This window comes from Paroedura picta, chromosome 1, assembly GCF_049243985.1.
Source record: "Paroedura picta isolate Pp20150507F chromosome 1, Ppicta_v3.0, whole genome shotgun sequence".
In the NCBI taxonomy this organism is placed as follows: Eukaryota; Metazoa; Chordata; class Lepidosauria; order Squamata; family Gekkonidae; genus Paroedura; species Paroedura picta.
In genome coordinates this window covers 42,754,575-42,776,492 of record NC_135369.1, presented here as the reverse complement: position 1 = coordinate 42,776,492, position 21,918 = coordinate 42,754,575, and the positions used below count along the sequence as shown (strand labels likewise).

The following is a 21,918-nucleotide window of genomic DNA, read 5'->3' as shown; positions in this document are numbered from 1 at the left end:
CCACAATGAAGGGATTCATGGTCAGTGATGGCAACCAGGTCGCTACATTTGTGGACTTCTGGCAGCTAACATACTCATGATTCAGTTGGATAGTCATAATATGTATCATAGACCTGTTGTGAAGGTAAATGGGGGAAATGAGAGAAGAATAGCAGAGTGGTCTATATAGTGAAAAGTGTTACAGGAATCATTTGAAATGGGGAGCTCATCCAAAGTTTTGTAATTGTGCCCCTTGCTGTTTTTCAGAGTGCTTTGTGTTGGAGGGACTGTTGTACTGTTGCTTAGTCAAGAACTCCATAAGCGCATTAACAGTGGTGTGTCCAATGGTGCTGAGACTGAGAATCACAGCTCTGTAGAATCTAGGAGTAACCACACAGAATGTGCAATGGTGTCCCTTGAGTCAAACACCCAGAAGGAAACCGATAGCCCATCAACTCAAGGTTCAGGGAAAGAAGACATCATCAGTACAAAAACAATTCTTGGTTCTCTTGTATTGGTGCAGTTCTTTGAAGTCAGCCTTGGCAAAACAGATGCATTCATGTGCAAATATAAGAAAGTACTAGCAAACTTTCCAAGTATAAAAAGCTAGCAGCAGCACATTAGGATGACTGGACATGTCAAAGCTTGGAGGACGTGCTTCAAATCATGTGGAGCTGGAGCAGCTGGACTTTGGGAAGGTAAGTACAGTTGCACTGGCTTCCATAGTCTGAGTAAAATCCAAAGTCCAAATGGTCAGTAGCTTAAAATCCCTGGGCCAGAGTTAACCTCATGTGGGAAAACATGCTTAAAAATGCATACTGCCTGAATGGTGGGTTATACTGTACAAAAGGTCAGCAGAATAAATGTGATGTGTCTCTTCCTCCCACCTATTTTTGCCATCATACCTCAGACCTATTGCAAGCATAATTACACTGTAGTAGCGCCGCTGTATCTACAGCAAGGCCCATGTGCCATTTATGCTGGCGGAATTTAGGGCAAGCCAGCAGCTGAGGAATTCTCTTAACTGGAGCCACATTCCTAGGCTCTGGGCATGGCTGCAGCTGAATGAGCAGTTGTTCACAAAACAGTCTCATGAACATTGGTTCCAAGTTGCACGTTACTTTTAGTTTCTGTGATTACGTCTCCTGGCATGTCTTTTGACCTTAACAAGGGAAGGGACCTTGGATCGGTTGGCGAGCCCCTTCTCTTTGCTGTTGCTCCAGTAAGAGTCAAGTCCTCAAAGGTGTTAGTGGAAAAGGCATGCAGACATATTGTATCTGTCTTTTTAACTTACAGGATCTTGTAGGAGTTGGGGTGTGTCTGTGTGATTTGTATCAAGGAAAATCTGTAGGGGAAAAGGTTGGGCCCCCACCCTGTCTCACTGCTGTAGCCCCTGTATAAATAGCGGGGCTCTGCAGCTGCTTGATACTGGGAGATTTAATTATATGGTTAGTTTGATCTTCATTGACTTATAGTGCTAACAGTCAAGAAGGCAATGCCTTTCTGTGCTAGGCCTGAGAATAAGCAACAGGTGGCCAGGAGTTCTGTGAATGTATCTGGTGAGACATTTCAGGGCCAGCATATGGTACTGAAAGCCTTTGATATGGGAACCTTCCAGAAAATATGCTGCCGTGAGTCTAAAATAGGGGATTTGCCTCCAGCATTTGAATTCTGCACCTAGGCTGAGCTAGCCTTTGCCTTCTCATCTACATTTCCCTCTTCAACTTGAGCAACTTGCCCCAAGAAATTCCAATGAGGTCTTCAGAAATGCGGAATCTCATGTAACTGAAGATGGTGGCATCTTTTACTCCTGATTTTGTTTTAAATGTGTCCCTGCATTCAAGTCACTCACTCAGAAACTTTATGAAGTCTGTTAACAGAAAGGAGACCTTTAATGATGAACGTTTTTAGACAAAGGCTGAGGATGTTACAAGAGTTATCACTTCCAACAGCACTAACAAGCATCATCCCATTCATTCACATTGTTTACATGTGCCATTTGGTTTAATCTGAAATACAAAAGATATTTCAAGGAGATATGTTACGAGCAGGAATGTTGCTACCACAGAACAGCATTTTTTTAAAACTTGCACCAAAGGAACTGGCTGACGGAAGTCAAATGGCGTGTTCTCAAGTCTCACCCTCTTCTGGAAGTCCTATTCCTCAACCTCCTTCTACTCTCTTGTTTCTAATGTGCACTGTCCTCCTAGTCATTCATAATATCAGAACTCTTTGAGAAAGGCTCCTACATGCTACCCCTTGGTGATGACTAATAATACCCTGAAGAGGACTGAAGACTTTTCACAATTTTAATGGTCTAAATTCAAGTTTAAGATTGATTAAGGACCATAAGGAGATACTCTTACCACTGGGTATTTGGCAGTTGTGGTTTGCTGTTGTTTGTTATGTTAATAATGAATAATTATCAATAAAAACAGCCCTAAATTTTTAACACAGTTTTATCTGAGTGGGAACTGCCCCCTCTCATTTATGATGTGTGCATATACAATGTGCTGAATTGTTAGTTCTGCAAGAACTTTTGTGCCTGAACTTTTGTTTCAGCCACCCTGAAGGTAGAAAAAACAACAACTCCTTTTTGTTTCCTGACTACTAAGACACAATGTTTGGCATTTTAAGGAGCAGGCTTTTGTGCTTGGAGTTCTGAATCTAGCTCCTTTATAACTCTTCACCTGCCACCTCTTAAGAAAAGATTGTCTCCCAATAAACGCTCATACAGAAGAGTCTCTGGTTGATTTTAGATGGCTCATCTTTTTCCTGCTAATGAATGGATAAGTGGTGCAAAGACATCCCGAGGTTACTATGAGTCCTAAACTGCACCAAGCACAGAATATAGACCAGCTGTATCCATGTTCAACATCGTCAGGAAGACCGTAGATGAATTTCGGTAGGCGGTTTAGTTCATAGGAGACACTTGCTGCATAAGTACAGAGGGAAATAGTGCAAAAGATGCCTGTAAAAAAAGCCCAGATCACATCATCATGGTTAGCAAACACCTCACAGCATCACAGCAGGCATGGGGAGCTGCCCTATATTGAGTCAGACCTTTGGTCTATCAAGATCAGTATTGTCTGCTCAGGTTGGTAGCAGCTCTCTAGAGCCTCAGGCCTTTCTGATCACTTATTACCTGGTCTTTTAAACTGAAGATGCCAGAAACTGAACCTGGGAGTTTTTTTTCCTTTTCCTTTTTTTGCATGTAAAGCAGATGCTATAGCCACAGGCCCTCCCTTTTGAATCATTTGGACTGACACTGGCTTAATGCTGGTAGAAAGCAAAAAGTTACACTGTATACAAGAATAGCCTGATAACTGCCCTGTTCAAAATTAAGAAGTGAAATTACGCATAATCAAAAGTTATTTTCTTTAGGACAGAGGTTAGTACTATTTTTAAAGCCAAACTATTAATGTGAAGATTATTATAATAGATATAATCCAGTCCTGGCTCTGCACTTTATGTCATTGATTTCAGTGAGAGGGTTAGGCATATGCTTTCGCAGAATCATGGTCAGTCTCTCTTGTCTGAGTAGAACCCTGATTCAGCTAACATATCAAGCAGATTTCTCCATTAGTATTTGATTCTGGAATAAGATCCATACATGCAAATGCACATCAGAATTTGCCCATGTATCATGACTGTGGTTGGTCTGTACTATATCATTTTCAATGAAATGTATCTGAATGAGCCTCAATATTCTGATGTATGTTGTGTTCATCCGTATTACAAATTTGATATTTTTCCCTCACCCTTACCTACCTCATAGGGCTATTTTGAAAATAGGTAGAGGAAGGGGAGAATGACATACATAGTTCCACCCAAGGGGGAGAATGATGTACACCGTCTCACCCTATTTCCAAGGAGGTCTGGCCAATGTACATCATCTCCGCCCCCACCACCACCAGTCTAAATTTTGTAGCAGCCCTGGTAAGAGAAATAATCTTTTGTTGCCCTATAATACCAACATTAGTTTTTGTACATACACAAGAGAAGGTAGTGAACTGGAAAAGCAAGTGGATATCACGCTTGTTCCTGTCATTCCCCTCTGTCTACTTCATAAGGGAAGACTAAGTATGCAATGACTTATCATACCATTATCATACTGTATCATACCATTCTACATTAAACTGGACATTCATGTCACCCAAGTGGCTGCACAAGGCACCACCAGGAATCCCCAGTTACATGCTTCTAAACCAATTAAAGTCAACAGATTTAGAAGAATGTAACTCTTCCTAGGACTGCACCATTGACCTCTTCTGCTCCAATTTACAACATCACAATTAAAGAAATCAGAAGTCTCACATTAATCCCAGCTGTTACGTCTGGATCCACAGGAACAAAAAAGTGTACCACATAGGGTGGGACAAATGACAATCTTCTTTGGATGCCAAAAGTCTTAAGAGCCAGATTACATGTTTGGATTTCCAGTTAGTCGGGGCTGAGCTCCCTGGACCCAATTTGGGTTCCACACAGCTGCAGAGGAGGTGTGGGGAATGGCTTTTAAAAAATAAGCGGGAGCCCAGATGGGTTTGGAATGCTGCCACAGGAAAGGAAAGCCACCTGTCCTCTGCCTACACGCCATTTTCCCCAGGCAAAACAGCACTACAAGGGAGTTATTTTTGCTATGCCACATGGTGTTTTCTGTGACGTGGGGGAGTTACTTCCCCATGCTGTTTCAGTACAGGAAAATGGCTTGAGGTAGGCCCGAAGCAGTATGACAGAGTCACTTCCCATGTTTCTTTTATCTTGGTTGTCGCTTCTCATGAAACAGATTCTGTAGTTTTTAGTTTTTTAAATATAAAAATGTCCTTTGACTATTTGACAGAGGTGAGTATGGGATGTTTGCACACTCCCCAAGAAACAATCCCTTTCAACCTACCTTATATTGTGTGTCTCAAGACTGGGGAAAGGAAAGCATTCAAATACATTTAACATATGGATTCTATGCAGTAGAAAATGGATTTAATTTGAACGAGCAGGATTTACTGGTTATCATCATATGAGTTTATGAAAGAATTTCACCTCAACAACGTTAGCAGGCAGAGATGAAGTGGTACCTGACATGAGGAGGAGAAGCCCAGCAACATGCTGTGTGAGGCTCTCTTCCCAAAAGAAACTGACTGCTGTTACAATGCACCCACACAGAAGAACAGCTGCTGCCATCCCAAGGAAACCTGCTGTGATTCTTCTCAGATCTGTTTCCACAAGGAAAACAAAAAACAGGAGGTTAAATTACTTCGACATGTTTTTAAAAAACCAAAGGTTCTGAATACACTATTCACAACAAGCCTTACAGACAAGCCGGTTTAAAATATCCTTGTCTGAGGAACTGTAATAGAGGAGTGTGAAGAAAGTGCAAATCTAACAAAATTGTCAGCACATCAAACTACCGACACTGCTAGTATTGTTTAGAAAATAGATAAGGGCCTCTTGATTGGTTACCTGATTTGTTCCTAGGCCTCAGCAGCACGTATACTAAAATTGGATAAGGGCCTCTCTGCACAGGCTATGGCATATGCATGGAGTGTGGATTTAAATAGGAAATTTCTTGCATCTTTCTTTTAAAATTACTTTATATAGCTGCTGTCAAATATCTAAATATCAAACAGAACATATGATTGACAATAACTAAACATTTCTTAACCCAAAATTCAGTTCCTGGTCTTTCTAATAGTACCTCATAATATTTAATATCGCCTTAGAAAGGATTCTTGTACAACCTGAAAGTGCAAATACTTACGTAGCAGATGCCATTCATCCTGCTGAATGGTTTTGGTTAAATTGAATGGGATGTTCTGTAAACGTATTGGCACAGAGAAGTGGTACTTGATTGTTGTGCATCTTTGAGCAATACCTTTGGCAAAGGAAAGGGGAGGGGAAATGTTCAACACTTTCATTTGTACCAAAGACAGGAACCTTTTCACCAGTCATTCACAAATAATTCTGCCAGAGCACTGGCAATAGTAGGAAAAAGTTGTTATCAGCTATGTGGATACCTACGTGTAGTGACATAGAAAGTCGTTAATAATTTTCCTGCTGTGTTTTTGTGTATAATTGTCATTATCCTTAAATAATAAATTATTGGAACGTGAATGGAAAGGGACCTTGCTGAGTGTAGGAAACTCAGCCCTGTTCACTGGAAGTTCCCTGATTTGCACATATTTTATAGAATGAGAAGAAAAGATGTGGGAGATGACTGAAAGGTGAAGGTAAAATGGAGATAGGAGGAGAGGTTTATTCCAGTAGAGTCAATTCTGTTTGTTTTGGAAGTAGAAAATTAGGACACAGCTGTAACATAAGTAACACATGATGAGGCTAAGTATTGCCCCACACCTTCTTTTTACACCCCTAAATGCTCTGGCAAACAGTCAAAGGCCCAGATGGGTTTATCTTTTGGCATAAAGTCAAAATATCTCAATTAAAACATGAACATAACTCTTTTGTGTACCCCCTTTACACCCTGGCAATAAGCCCATGTTTACTGGACAATAATTACACTCTCACAGTCTTCCACACAATGTGGACTTCTCTGGAAACTTAATAAAGGGAGCAGGAAGAGCCATGAATCCATCTGCTGACCACTGTCAAGAGGTACAAGTCAAATGTTTAATGCCCAATTGACACACTCATTTGCAGCTAGATATGTCTCCCCTCCCTACTATATCATGTATTTACAGCTCAGAATTTGACCTTCTACCAATGTCCTTTGGCAGATCAGAGTTGGACCTTTAATACTGACCAACAGGCAAGAGTTGGTGGATGAGGTGAAGGAGGTAGGGGACCCTAAGGGGAAGTGACCATGTCCTCATAGAATTTCTTTTGAGATGGGGGGGGGGCAATGAAGCTTGTAGCCTGACGCAGATGTTGGATTTTCGTAGGGCAAACTTTAATAAACTCAGAGACATGATGAGTGTCATACCATGGACAAGAATGCTGGAAGGGAAAGGAGCATGTGAAGGGTGGGTGCTACTCAAACAAGAGCTAGTGCATGCTCAATCCATGACTATCCCAGAAAGATGAAAACACTGCAGGAGCTCTAAGAAGCCTATTTGGATGAACAGAGAACTTCAAGAGGAACTAAGAAAGAAAAGGGAGATGTTCAGGAAATGGAGGGAAGGACAGAGCTCTAAAGAAGAGTGCCTACAGGTTACTAGGCACTGTAGATCAATCATCAGAAAGGCCAAAACTGAGATTGAGCTAAGATTGGCTGGGGAAGCCCATTTTAACAAGAAAGGATTTTTAAGGTATGTGAGGAGCAAACGTAAAGGAGGCAATAGGCCCACTGTTGGGTGCAGATGGACAAACTCTAACGGAGGATGCAGAAAAAGTAGAAAGGCTCAGCGCCTATTTTACATCTGTTTTTCCCCACGGGTCAAAGGGTTTAGGCACATCTAGAGATGGCAGTAGCCAAGGGATAGTGTCTGGGTGGCAAGTTGACATGGACAGAGAGGTTGTTGAGAGGCATTTAGCTGCACTGGATGAGTTCAAATCCCCTGGGCTGGATGAAATGCACCCAAGAGTGCTCAAAGAACTTTCCAAAGAACTTGCAGGGCCCTTGTCCATCATCTTTAGGACCTCTTTAAGGACTGGAGATGTCCCGGAGGACTGGAAGAGAGCAAACGTTATTCCGATCTTCAAAAAAGGGAGGAAGGATGACCCAGGAAATTACAGACCAGTGAGTCTGACCTCTGTTGTAGGTAAGATAATGGAGCAGATATTAAAGGGAGCGATCTGCAAACATCTGGAGGACAATTTGGTGATCCAAGGAAGTCAGCATGGATTTGTCTCCAACAGGTCCTGTCAGACCAACCTAGTTTCCTTTTTTGACCAAGTAACAGGTTTGCTGGATCGGGGAAATTCGGTTGATGTCATTTACTTGGATTTTAGTAAAGCTTTTGATAAGGTTCCCCGTGATGTTCTGATGGATAAATTGAAGGACTGCAATCTGGATTTTCAGATAGGTGGATAGGGAATTGGTTAGAGAACCGCACTTAAAGAGTTGTTGTCAATGGTGTTTCATCAGACTGGAGGGAGGTGAGTATCAGGGTACCTCAGGGCTCGGTGCTCGGCCCGGTACTTTTTAACATATTTGTTAATGATCTAGATGAAGGGGTGGAGGGACTATTCATCAAGTTTGCAGATGACACCAAATTGGGAGGACTGGCAAATACTCCAGAAGATAGAGACAGAGTTCAACGAGATCTGAACACAATGGAAAAATGGGCAAATGAGAACAGGATGCAATTTAATAAAGATGTGTAAAGTTCTGCATCTGGGTCAGAAAAATGAAAAGCATGCCTACGGGATGGGGGATACGCTTCTAGGTAACACTGTGTGTGAACGAGACCTTGGGGTACTTGTGGATTGTAAGCTAAACATGAACAGGCAGTGTGATGCAGCGGTAAAAAAGGCAAATGCCATTTTGGGCTGTATCAACAGAGGCATCACATCAAAATCACAAGATGTCATAGTCCCATTGTATACGGCACTGGTCAGATCACACCTGGAGTACTGTGTGCAGTTCTGGAGGCCTCACATCAAGAAGGACGTAGATAAAATTGAAAGGATACAAAGGAGAGCAAAAAGGATGATCTGGGGCCAAGGGACCAAGCCTTATGAAGATAGGTTGAGGGACTTGGGAATGTTCAGCCTGGAGAAAAGGAGGTTGAGAGGGGACATGATAGCCCTCTTTAAGTATTTGAAAGGTTGTCACTTGGAGGAGGGCAGGATGCTGTTGGCTGCAGAGGAAAGGACGCACAGTAATGGGTTTAAACTACAAGTACAATGATATAGGCTAGATATCAGGGGGGGAAATTTCACAGTCAAAGTAGTTCAGCAGTGGAATAGGCTGCCTAAGGAGGTGGTGAGCTCCCCCTCACTGGCAGTCTTCAAGCAAAGGTTGGATACACACTTTTCTTGGATGTTTTAGGATGCTTAGGGCTTATCCTGCGTTGAGCAGGGGGTTGGACTAGATGGCCTGTATGGCCCCTTCCAACTCTATGATTCTATGACCTTCCACCAATATCCTTTGGTAGCTCAAATCTGACCGCCCAGCAATGACATTTTCAGATCCTAAAGTTCTACCAATCACAATACAGCTCAAATTTCACAAAACAGCAATCAGATCATGAATTTTTGGCCCAACAGCACTGAGGATCTTCGTTCTGCACCAGTTTTGGCCAATAGCAGCGTTTCTTCTATCCAAGCCTAATTAAATCCAGGTTCAGAAAGCAGACATGCCAAGCCCTCCATTTTTAATGCCACTTCAGCTCCTGGAATTTCTTCCATCTTATTTCACTGCCACGTATGGTAATGGGGGGTTGTGATTGGTTTTAATTTGATGGGTTTTTAAAATCTTTTTATCTGTAACACGCCATGAGATGGTAAGCTGATAGTGATAGGGAATAAATCTAACAAATAAATAAATGCGACCAAATGTGGGAGGGGACGGGACACAATTCCACATAAGGAAGATAATCAAAAATGGTTGCATTAAAAAACCCTAAAATATAGCTAAATATGCAGTGCTAATATACAAAATATCAAATATACTTTAATTATACATTTAAAGGTGTTAAAATAACATCTAAAAACCATCTTCTGCCTAATTTGGAGACAAATGTATGTAACTTGTATTTATATTTAGACAACCCAATGCCTGGTGGAAGAGCGCTGTGACGGCCCATGTCTCTGCCAGCAGCTCGTTCCACCAGGCTAGAGCCAGGGCTGAAAAGGCCCAGGCTCTGGTCAAGGCCACATGCACCTCCCTGGGGCCAGAGATCACCAGCAGCTTGGAGTTTGCTGAACAAGGAGCTCTTCAGGATATATATTCAGAGAGGCAGTCCCCCAAGTATGCAAGTCCCAGATTGTGTAAGGCCTTAAAGGGCAAAACCAACACCTTAAACCTGATCTGGAACTAGAGCGGCAACCAGTGCAGCTGCAGGAGAACTGGTTGTATATGCGTTATTCATGTGGTCCTTGTGAGGATCCAGGCAGCAACATTCTGGTTCAATTGGAATTTCTGGGTCAGGGATAAGGGAAAACCTGAGTAGATAAAGTTAAAGTAATTAGCCTTGTGGTGACCATTGCAAGGTTAGTAATCTAACCTCGTGGTGACCTATGGCTAGGTGTTCTGGAGCCAGGTAGGGCAATAGTAGCTTCACCTAGCATAGATGGAAAAAAACCTGGCATGCTACTTTAGTGACCTGCACCTCCATGGTAAGGGAAGCATCAAAGGCCACCCCCATCAAGACAGAGAAGGCATATCCTCCTCTGGACCTTCCCTCTGGACCTCTGTCTTCAGAGGACTGAGCTTCAGGCAGCTCTGTTGGAGCTTCTCTGCCACAGCTCCCAGGCATTCAGCTAAAGAACAAGAAGAGTACTTGGCTGGCCACTCATTAACAGTTAAGAGCTGTGAGTCATCCAGGTATCGGTGACAAGCCAGCCCATACCTCTGGACCTGAAGATGTTAAATGGGACCAAGGAAATAATTGCACCCTGTGGACCCCCCACAGTGGAGTTTGTAGCAGTACAACTGATCCGCTCACCCCTCCAACAGTGACTCTCAGTACCTGACCATGGGAAACCAGCCATTGTAGGGCAGATCCCCATATCCCTGTATCTAATAGATTTATTAGTGCTCAGATACACTATGCAAAGAAGCAGTCCATAACTAGGACTTAAAATCATATATGACCCTTACAGGGAGTACCACTCTACTTTGCAATAAGATATCCAATTGTCTCAAGAAGACAACAAACAAGCCTGGAATTCTGAACATCAGCATGCAGCACAAGACTAGTGACCAGATAAGGGAGCAGAAACTGGAAATGTTTGGCAGGGAGCTCGTAAAACTAGCAAAAACCGTTTGAAACCGAAATCACACACTCTTAGAATATGAACTTCTTGCTGTATCAAAAATTAATGATCCCCTGTTGTATTGGCACATCTAAAAGCATCAATTAGTTCACTATGAATCAGAAACTTAAAATTGTATTCTAGTGGTAAGCCAAAGAGGAGTCCTTCCTTTAATTTCCACTTGTTCCCTGCAACTCACCAGTGCCCATTTAATTTGTCCCTAGCTTTCTCCAATGTTTGTATGAGCCAGTGGTGAGATTTTTAAGGGAGAAGGGGCTTAGTTGGTTCAAAATACTTTTCCATTCATGGATTATGCTGTGATCCACAAAAACTGTATCCTGGAGTACCCCAAATTATCTTTATAGAATTATGAATTGGAAAAGAACGTTAGCACCCTATGTTGGTTTCCCATTATATGTTCTGGAAGCAGCTGATGTAATCTACAACTCATCCAGGCAGTATCTTTCATTTACTCTCGACTTTGGGGAGGGGGAGTTCCTCAAAGGAAAATCAACAAGAAGAACTGCAGGTGGCCATGTCAAGCAGACACACTGAACACAAAGGACTCCAGCTTTCCACTACATGCAAATAAATGAATGACACTACAGTGGATGATTCATCAGCCTTTCCTGCCAAGGGGGTCCACAGCTGGGGAAGAGCACCAGTATTTTCACACTTGCTAGGTATGCAAATACCAATTCATTATTTTAGCTGATCCATTTATTTGGGACAACATCATTACTGGTGAATGCAACAACTTGATAACTTGCATGACTGGACAAAGTCATCTGCAGATTAAGAGGTCATCCAGCACAAGAGGCCAGAAGACACTTAGATGTTGGTGGTGACTCCCTAAAGGGAGACATTAGCATTTGTATGTGGCTTACCATGTGGATTAGCTCAGTTGGTGGAACATCACTATTATAACAGCACCATACATTCTTGTCAGCTCCAAATGGAGTTTCCACATGGTCAATAAATCAGCTGGATCACCAACTCACAATTTATATCCCAAGTAGAGAGTACCACTCTACTCTGCAATAAAATTGTGCACTGTGTATGTATACTATCACTCCAGCTACCACTGTGTCGTTGTGTTTCCCACCTTGATGACACATGATGCTGGGCTTTCCCAGAAGTATACAGGAGCACGCTGGTCAATAGGTAGCACAAATGGGCCACTACTTGCTCCTCTTTGGCTTACCACTACCATTGCCCCAAGGTGTTCATCCCCCCCCCCATTGCTGTCACAGTGCAGGGGCATAATATCTGAACTCTGCCTCACAAAGGATGAGGTTATGATGGAGCCCATTGCACCTAGAAGGTATGGATGAAGCCTCACTGTCACAGACAGTAACATGAGCTGCTAGTATATGGGCTGAATAAATGCTAACTTAACTCAGGCGCTTCTTTTCTGTTAAGAATCACTGCAGCAGCAAGCATAGTGATATAATGAGAAGTATGGGGTCATGAGCAGAACGGGGCTGAGAAACCCTAGCATCTATTGCAAGGAAGCTATTTCCTTCTGCTATGCGATGTAGCTGGCTATAAATATTAAATGTCCCCCCTAGAGAAACAAGTAGTGAAATGCCATAATGATTCTGCCGATTATGATCATGAAAGCACTTAAAGCAGTATCTATTTTTACATTTCAGTACTAATAGAGAAGCCTATCCCTGACCAATGCTGACAAACTCCACCATTACAGTTCACACAGCACAATTAAAACAATTTACAGTCAATTCCCTAGACAATCTAATAAATGAATGAAATGTTTGCATTTTCGGAGGCATTATGCTGAAACATTTCATTATAACAAAGAGTGTTTTGTTGTGTCTTAACAACTATGATAGGCTGTGTACATTATATATAGGAAAACCTATATCTACAAACAGCTTGGTAAAAACTCAAGGTTACGTCTGCACAGTTACTTGGGTTTCTAGAGAGCAATGGAACAGGATAAGTAGAACTATTAAGCGATGGTTTCAAATGTTGATCTGATTTTCATGTTGTTTGCTCCCAACTCCCATTGACCAAAAAACCCAGAATGTACAAAATGCAGCTGCTAGGGTCTTCACTGGGACACCTTGAAGGGCCCATATCCAGCTAGTGCTGAGGCAGCTGCATTGGTTACCAGTTGTAGCCTAGATCAGGTTCAAGGTTTTAATCATTAAGTCCCTTTGTGGCCTGGGACCCACATATCTGAAGGACCATCTATTGTCCTATGCCCCCAGCAGGGCTTTACATTCTGTGGGTAGTAATTTGGTGGTGAATGCTGGCCCCTGAGAAGTTTGTCTGTCCTCAACCAGGGGCAGGGCTTTTATGTTCCTGGCCGCAGCCTGGTAGAATGAGCTTCCAGAAGAGCTGAGGACCCTATAAGAGCTTTCAGTTTTCTGCAGGGCCTGCAAGATGGAGCTCTTCCACCAGGTCTATGGTTGAGGCTGTGGTATGGAAGATCAAATGGGCCCCCAGAAGAGATCGCCACCAGGCTGACTATCGCTGCTGGTGGATTGTCAGCAGTTGAAGTCCCCTATGGCAGTGGTCCACAACCCCCGGTCCGGGGACCAGTACCGGTCCGTGGACCAGTCAGTACCAGGCCGCCGCTCCTCCTTGTCTTCCTCCCTGGCTGCTGCCTCAGGGGCTGCCCTGCCACTCTGCCACTGTCTCACCTTTGGTGCTCTCCGGCGGCTGCCATGGTAAGGGCTCCCCCTCAGCATGGCACTGTGCTGCTGCTGCTGCTGGCAGCGCCCCCCCCCCAGTGGGTAGCAGGAAGTCAGGGGCGCCGGCGGGAAAACAAGTGGAGCAGGGGCTCAGGCGGCGACGGTGACATCCCTCGGCAAAAGACTACCCCCTCCCCCGGGCCTCAGTAAAATTGTCAAGCGTTGACCGGACCTTGGTGATAAAAAGGTTGGGGACCACTGCCCTATGGCACACAGGGAGGCAACCTTTGTGGCTGTGGGGTTTGGAGATAGTTTGCCACCAGGGTATTTTTTTTTTAATGGGGATATTTATAGAACCATAGAATCATAGAATCATAGAGTTGGAAGGGGCCATAAAGGCCATCTAGTCCAACCCCCTGCTCAACGCAGGATAAGCCCTAAGCATCCTAAAGCATCCAAGAAAAGTGTGTATCCAACCTTTGCTTGAAAACTGCCAGTGAGGGGGAGCTCACCACCTCCTTAGGCAGCCTATTCCACTGCTGAACTACTCTGACTGTGAAATTTTTTTTCCTGATATCTAGCCTGTATCGTTGTACTTGAAGTTTAAACCCATTACTGCGTGTCCTCTCCTCTGCAGCCAACAGAAACAGCATCCTGCCCTCCTCCAAGTGACAACCTTTCAAATACTTAAAGAGGGCTATCATGTCCCCTCTCAACCTCCTTTTCTCCAGGCTGAACATTCCCAAGTCCCTCAACCTATCTTCATAGGGCTTGGTCCCTTGGCCCCAGATCATCTTCGTCGCTCTCCTCTGTACCCTTTCAATTTTATCTACGTCCTTCTTGAAGTGAGGCCTCCAGAACTGCACACAGCACTCCAAGTGTGGTCTGACCAGTGCCGTATACAATGGGACTATGACATCTTGTGATTTTGATATGATGCCTCTGTTGATACAGCCCAAAATGGCATTTGCCTTTTTACCGCTGCATCACACTGCCTGCTCATGTTTAGTTTACAATCCACAAGTACCCCAAGGTCTCGTTCACACACAGTGTTACCTAGAAGCGTATCCCCCATATAGTAGGCATACTTTTCATTTTTCTGACCCAGATGCAGAACTTTACACTTATCTTTATTAAATTGCATCTTGTTCTCATTTGCCCATTTTTCCATTGTGTTCAGATCTCGTTGAACTCTGTCTCTATCTTCCGGAGTATTTGCCAGTCCTCCCAATTTGGTGTCATCTGCAAACTTGATGAGTAGTCACTCCACCCCCTCATCTAGATCATTAATAAATATGTTAAAAAGTACCGGGCCAAGCACTGAGCCCTGAGGTACCCCGCTACTCACCTCTCTCCAGTCTGATGATACACCATTGATAACAAATACACCATTGACAACAATACACCATTGACAATATTCAATTCTGTATGGTTTTTATGTGGGGGTTTTATTCTGTAACCTGCTACAAGACAGCTTGCCGGGAGCAGCAGGAAATAAATCAAATAATAAATAAACAAACATAAATCGGCAGAAGTAGAAAAGAGTAAGTGTCCAGTAGCACCTTAAAAACTAACAAAATTTGTAGCAGGGTATAAGTTTTTGTGAGTCACTGCTCACTTTTTCTTCTTCAATAATGTGATTTACAGGTTCTTTATGTACTCACGCAATTTCAGGATCCATAAAAAGTGAAACCTGTTTTAGATTAATGTGACTGCATAAGATTACTGGCTGAAGCAGGTACTGTCTAGAGGTGGATAACAATCAGTTTTATGAAAAAGCTGTTTTCTGAAGAAGGAATTTTGAGCAGTGGATCAGGGTTCATGCCAATCAATCACTCTCAGCAAGTACCACAGCCACATGCATCAATTCCCCTGCATTTTCTTTTGGGATGACACTTCAGAAGCCACTTGGTACTGCTCAGTCGGCAAGATTTGGGTCTGGGAGGTGCTAGGATTGTAGTGCTGAGCTGGCTGCAAAGAACCTACACTGAAATCTCCACTGTCCCATAAAGTTATTGGGTAGTCTTGAGCAACCAGCACCCTGATTCCCTTGCTGAAAACCACAAATAAGTTTAAATTTTTTAAAACAATTCACCAAAAATTACTTTCCCCTTTTTGTAAACCAGGAGTCCAGTATTCTGCCCTAATTGGTTGAACATCCTGCAAACTTTTAAGTCATTTTTAAAAGTTTGGTTGTCATATAGGGCTTCATTTTCTGGAGAACTGTTGAGCTTGTAAACAGAAGGTCACACTCCAGAGATGATAAAAATGCCTACTGACTAGGCTTTCCATTTCCTTCCAGAGGGAGAAAGAAAACATTAAGAGGACTCCATGTGTCTTTTTCAGAATACAGGAGTCATAGTGGGTTTTAGATATACTGCCTAATAAAGCAGTGAAGTATGGAATCTTTAAAGCCTCAAGATGGATCAGAGGTTAGCAGAATTGGTAAACAACAGGAGAAGTTAAATCATGTAACAGGCTAACAGTCTTTATACATGTGTCATAAGCCAGTGATTTCCAAATGGAGGGCCCAAATGGAGGGCCACTCAAGCCAATTAGTATGTGACACTAAGAACTACAAAAAATTAACTTTGAGACAGAGACTTGGATCACTAGACTTGGACTGAGCAGTAATATCAGGGTTCTCTCAGCCTCACCTACCTCACAGGGTGTCTATTGTGGGGAGAGGAAAGGCAAGGCAAATGTAAGCCACTTTGAGACTCCTTTGGGTAGAGAAAAATGGCATATAAGAACCAATTCTTCTTCTAGGTGGGTCTTAATCCAGCCCTGTAAGGCAACAACCAACATGCCTAAGACTGAGAGTAGGCTTTGGGCTCACTTTCTGCTTCTTTCCTCACTCCCCTCACTATACTCTATATTGGATTCCCAGATCAGACACCTAGAAATTATGTAAATGCAGGATCTCCCGTGATGGTGGATACTGAAACCACTTCATTTTTTGAATTCAGAACCTATTACCCAAGGAGGTAATGAAATAACATTGAAATAAAACCTGGAATTACTTCTTTGCTACACATCCATTTCTATTCACTCTTACACACACTAGGAATTCTGAGGGGAGTAAACAGGCTTGCTCCTGATCTCACTGCTCATGGGGTGGTGGTTATACATCTTTAATCTGAAGACAACCCCCCTTCCCCGAAATTCCTCTTTGTATGCTGCTACCTCCACTTCAGGAGGTATATTAATTTCCTGACCCTTGTCTCTCAATATGTACGCTTGATGCACTGCTGACAGTTAGTCATTTTTGTTTACTTCAGCTCTGGAATCACCTCATAGGCACTACTAGCCTGCCAACGATGTCTCCACAGATTCAAGGAATGTGACATATCAGCCCCCAGAATTTGGATTAATTCCTCCCTTCTGTCAAGAGACCATTGGCATTGCTGTGCAAAAGCTTTGGAATTGGTTATGCAATTCTGCTAAGCACTGTTATTCCCTGTAAGTGATTTTCCACAGCTATGGATGTAATAGCTCTAGTAGTTACTCTTGAGCTATAAATCCCTACTTCATGTTCATAGAATCATAGAATCATAGAGTTGGAAGGGGCCATACAGCCATCTAGTCCAACCCCTGCTCAACGCAGGATAAGCCCTAAGCATCCTAAAGCATCCAAGAAAAGTGTGTATCCAACCTTTGCTTGAAGACTGCCAGTGAGGGGGAGCTCACCACCTCCTTAGGCAGCCTGTTCCACTGCTGAACTACTCTGACTGTGAAAAATTTTTCCCTGATATCTAGCCTATATCTTTGCACTTGTAGTTTAAACAATGTTGGGGTGTCTTGAAAATGTGCATAGGGTATTGTGCCTGAACCAATCCCCCAAGTGATATTCTGGTATTCATGTGTTAAATTCTGGACTGTATGTAGTTGCAACAATGGGGATTGGAACAATATACATACTTGAGGGAATGGTGTTTACACACACATGCATAACACATATATACATGTGTCCCACACAATGATTTCCCCTTGGAACTATTTCCCTTGCTTCTAATCACATATAAACCACAGATTACTTCTACACATGGGAGGGGCACTTTACTTGAGTCAATATGTTCAATAGTCAATCTAATGTGTTCTTTATCACTAATCATTTAACAGTTGGTTAGCCTGACATACTAACTCATGTTCCTGAAAGCAAGTTCCCTTGAAGCTATCACAGATAACACATACAAGGCTAGTATACAATGGTATGAATTCCTCTCCCATGAACACCCATTTTTTATTTTTAGCTCTTACACGTTAAAGATGGAAATTCTGGATTTTTGCACAGATCTGTATTTTTTTATTGTGGAAAGCACTGTGTACCGTGATGATACTATATGTTATAGTAACTAAGTAAAACTGTGTATTTTACAGTAGCGGCTCCCGAGCATTTTGGTAAGGCTCGCACAAATGTTACCTTTATATGAAAGTTGCTTTCCTATGCTTGCTACTTCCTCCTCCCAGTAAGTTTGGAAGAAAAATCTACTGCTCCTTGCCTTGATCGTTTCTGTACAATCTCACAACCCCCTACCATTTCAGCTACCATTTTGATTCTTGATTTCAGGTATAATATCACAGTTTTTAATGCACAAGATATGTAATGACAAGACAGCTTTGCCTGGCCCATATGCTACATTATCTCTCTAAAACACTAGTCCCCAAATCTGGTACTCAACTAGAGCTTTAACAATCTAGACTACATATTATACCAAGGATGCTAGATAACAGATCTTAGGTTAAAAAGTCACCTGTAGTTAGAATGTAATTACATGGCCTGAGATAATGACACTTGAACAATCCCTGCATTTTCTATTTTTTAACTCCAGATCGACTCTTACAGAATGGATAGAGACACCTCCATAAACAGGACTATCTACCCTTACTTTTGAACAGGTTCTAAGAAGTTTCCTTGAGTGGATTCACTGGACCTCTTCCCAAAATGCCCCTTTTCTGTGTAGAACCAATAAGAGAAGAGAACTGAACTTTAGAATAGCATTATCCGATTTAATAAGGGACAGTTGGCTGCTTCCCTGAGGGTGAAAGTACAGTTACATTCATAAACAAATAAGGAGAAGCAATGGAGTAGGGAGAAATCAAACTGGAAAAAAGAACAACAAAAATAGAGTCCGATAGCACCTTTAACACCAACAAAGATTTATTCAAGGCATGAGCTTTTGAGTGCATGCACTCTTTCTCAGACTAAATGAACAACCATCATAACTTTAGAGATATAAGGCAAAAGCAAATTATGGCAAATTAGTAAACTGAAAAGAGAAATTATGTTTAACACCTTTCCCTGCTAATTACTACTCGCTTTTTTTCTTTGCCAAGTTCCAAAAATGTGTCTTCACTTATGTGTAATCTGCTCTGCGCGGAGGTTTGTCTGAAAATATATTGATCAGAAAAATTTTTGCCAAATGCAATAGAACTTATAGCTAACAGTTCTATAGGATTCAGTCAAACAACAAAAATAAAGCAAAACATGCCACATATTAAAGACTACTGAATATATCCATAGGAAGATTTAACCTGAAACTTGTACTATCACCTAGGAACTGTAACTTTTATTTTTATTTATTTATGATGACATTTCTATACCACCATTTTCAGTAATACTGACTTTCTTTGTCAGAGCACTAACTCAGTTATATTTAAGATTATACAGATGGAACACCCTTTTAAGGTTCACAAGTATTGTGGATTGGGAGAGAGAAGACAACTCTGTGTGTGTTTGTATGATTTCAGTGAATTAGCAGTGAGCTGGAAATTAACACAGAGAATCTGCGCCAGCATAATTGTTAGTATTATGATCCCAAACAAATATCTTCATATTTCTGTTGTTGTTAAAAATAATTTACATCCAAAAATTAAAGCTGATGACAATGAAGTAATTTAAATTCTAGCTCTGTTAGTTGCCTAGTTTATAATTTGTTTATGTCTCACATAGAGTGCTTCTGATGAACACCCAGTGCTGTTTTAGAAGCCTTCATTTGAGATTTGTGTACCAGAGACAGAAGCAGCAGCAGTACTAAAGAACAATGGTCAAGATGCTAGGCTCTGTGTAGGCTTAGGGGAGGCTTTGTCATATCACTGCTTGAAGATAGTTCATGTTTCTAGGGTGCTTAAGGCAAAAATGAATGTTAAAGCTGTTCAGCAGAGTATGAAACAATGCCTGTTTGTTGTGAAGGGAAGGTTACAGTGCCTTTGTATTAGGAGGAAAGAAGAGGTTGTAATGTCTGTGAATCTGCAGGGGGAAAAGTTACTCATGCTCAGAGAATAAGAAAATATGTCTAGAAACTACAAGAGGGGATTTGTATTTTGCTGCCTGCAGAGGGGATTGGTATTTGGAGGGAACTCCTTAGGAAATAATGCTGGTGGCAGAAACAATCTGAAAATCCCAACCCCCCAAAATCTCCCCCCTCAGGATCCTATAAGCTCCCTATAAGGGGTTTGAACAAGCTAATTTCCTCTTCCATCCCTCCCCCACCTGTCCCTGACTCACAACTGTCTCTCAGCATTATTAGCCTGGGTTTGTGGGGACTGAGAGGTTATATTTATTTTGGTTAATTTACAAAGTTTTATTTTTCTGCATACGCAATGAATCTCTTAAGTATTTTGAGACCTTGTCTATGGCTGGCTTAGTTTAGCTGCTTTCTTGATTGGCACCAGTGGGGGGAAGGGCAGCCATTTTACTATTGTTAGCATGATCCACTACCAAAATATTACTAAAAACCTTGTCTGGTCATGTTGTTTGTGAATAAAACACCAGAGAAGGGGAGTGTGGGACTTCGATGTGGCAAACTGGTATGTGTAAATGATCATGTGCATTTACTATGCTTTGTTAACTGAAAAGAATTCAGTGGAGCATGAAATAATATATGAAGGATTAGGAGAAATGGATCAAGAGTGCCCAATTTTATGCATTAGGTAGATGGAGTCATTCATAGCATTCATACGATCAGGAGGTTGATGAAGATTGGCTGACAGCAGATTGGTTATGCTCTGTATTTTTTTGATGTGTTTGGTCCAGCATCCATGAAATGAGAAGTGATGGGCTACACTGAATAGTGAACATAAACCAGAAGCGTCTTGGTTACTTTTAGGGAAGATGAAGATCCTGACAGCTTGTAGTCTCTACTCAATGCACATTATCACTATTATACTCAGCAGATTCCCAATGCATCATACCCTTTTCCTCTTATCTTCCTGTTTATTGTGCATCCCTTGCACTAATTAGGAGGGAGTGGAGTGGGGTACAAACCACAATCGATATGAAGGAGAGTTATAAGACCACGCTGCATGCCAGCAATTCCCTGGAGGGCATAAGGACAATTGCCAGAACACACAAGTACACTGACAATGCAGTAGGGAAATGGGGGTGGGAGTGTGAGGAGAGCAAAGTGACGATGCTGTGTTAAGTGATCTTGTGCCCGAAGCAAGTGACTTTGCACAGAAGTATCACTGGAGGGGGAGGGTGGAAGAGGGGTGTGCCTGCAAGTTATGTGCCCAACGAATGTGAAGCTAAGGGTAAGGGGGACCTAAGGTAGCTGCATCGGATAGTGACTGGTACCTTGACTTTGCATGGAGGTATGTGGGGGAGACGCTGATGGACCTGTGGGGAAGGTCAGGCTACCAGTAGTGGGGACTTGGGGAAGAGCTGGAAGGTATCCCAACCCTGCATTAAAGCAGCAGTGACGGGGTGCACGATGGTCTGGGAAGGGGGGGGGGGTCCTCCACTGGCAGGGGAGGCGATGGGGGGCATTTGGGCCAGGGGGTGGACTCCGGAAGAACGCCAGCTGGGGCCATCCCCTTACCTCGCTCCACCAGGCTGTCGAGGTCCCTGTCGACGCCCAGCAAGTAGCATTTCTTCCAGAGGCCGGCGTAAGTGGCGAAGAGCGGGCGGCCGCACCGGGACTGCAGCACGCCGAGCCCCAGGAGGGCTGGCCAGTTGTCCAGCAGGAGGAGGTCGCCCGGGGGAGGCTCCGCCGCCGCCGCCGCCGCCGCCGCTTCCCAGGCGCCGCCGCGAGGGAGGCGCGGCTTGGCGCCCCGCAAGGGCAAGTGCGGCAGGGGCAGGAGGCGCCGGCGCTGCTCGGGCGGGTGGGCGCTGCCGGCGCGGTGCTGGCAGCTCTCCCGGTGGCGCCGGGGGTCGGTCTCGTACCAGTGGTCGGTGAAGATGGCTGTGACGAGCAGCGCCAGGGAGCAGAGGCTGAGGCACAGGCTGAGCGCGCCCACCAGCGCTCGCCCGCCCATGGCTGGCTCCGGGGTTGCCCCCTCCGACCTCGCAGCTGCCCCTTCAGCGGACGCCCCTCCCGTCAAAGCCCCCGCGCATCCTGGCCGGGCAGGCGGCGGCAGCCCCGCCGCATGGACGGCCAAGGCACTGACTGGGCGGGTGGGCGGGCGG

General features: G+C 43.4%; 2 protein-coding genes across 9 annotated transcripts in view; one reads left to right on the top strand and one right to left on the bottom strand.

Moving 5' to 3' along the window:
• The window catches only part of THUMPD2 (THUMP domain 2 tRNA and snRNA guanosine methyltransferase), a 23,107-nt gene extending 20,017 nt beyond the window's left edge, over positions 1 to 3,090 (top strand). For 2 of the 6 annotated variants that reach the window (XR_013230612.1, XR_013230615.1), the window contains exon 10: positions 247 to 313. Coding sequence is in view for 2 of the 6 variants with exons in the window: in XM_077335746.1 (XP_077191861.1) it covers positions 247 to 589 (343 nt within the window). In the remaining 4 variants the exon portion in view is untranslated. Of the gene's footprint in view, positions 1 to 246 lie in introns of all 6 variants that reach the window. The other 4 variants (XR_013230614.1, XR_013230616.1, XM_077335746.1 and 1 more) reach the window with 2 other exon arrangements.
• Positions 1,853 to 21,918, bottom strand: TMEM178A (transmembrane protein 178A). Of its 3 annotated transcripts, none has more exons than XM_077335789.1 (4): positions 21,332 to 21,918; positions 5,735 to 5,848; positions 5,017 to 5,189; positions 1,853 to 2,950 (listed from the first exon to the last, which is right to left on the bottom strand). In XM_077335789.1, exons 1-4 carry the CDS (start codon positions 21,765 to 21,767, stop codon positions 2,894 to 2,896), a joined length of 780 nt encoding a protein of 259 aa, XP_077191904.1. In that variant the 5' UTR covers positions 21,768 to 21,918; the 3' UTR covers positions 1,853 to 2,893. The 3 variants fall into 3 exon arrangements, with proteins under 3 accessions (XP_077191904.1, XP_077191896.1, XP_077191889.1); XM_077335781.1 differs by having other exon boundaries at positions 1,853 to 2,914; positions 5,052 to 5,189; XM_077335774.1 differs by having other exon boundaries at positions 5,052 to 5,189; positions 21,332 to 21,917.

What these genes read in the sequence shown, in the direction of transcription:
- TMEM178A (XM_077335774.1), bottom strand. Translation starts at nt 21,767, where the DNA reads ATGGGCGGGCGAGCGCTGGTGGGCGCGCTCAGCCTGTGCCTCAGCCTC. An exon ending in CGACAGCCTGGTGGAGCGAG is followed by an intron (nt 5,849 to 21,331) that starts GTAAGGGGATGG and finishes CCTTTGCCAAAG; the next exon opens with GTATTGCTCAAAGATGCACA. An exon ending in GGATGAATGGCATCTGCTAC is followed by an intron (nt 5,190 to 5,734) that starts GTAAGTATTTGC and finishes TTGTGGAAACAG; the next exon opens with ATCTGAGAAGAATCACAGCA.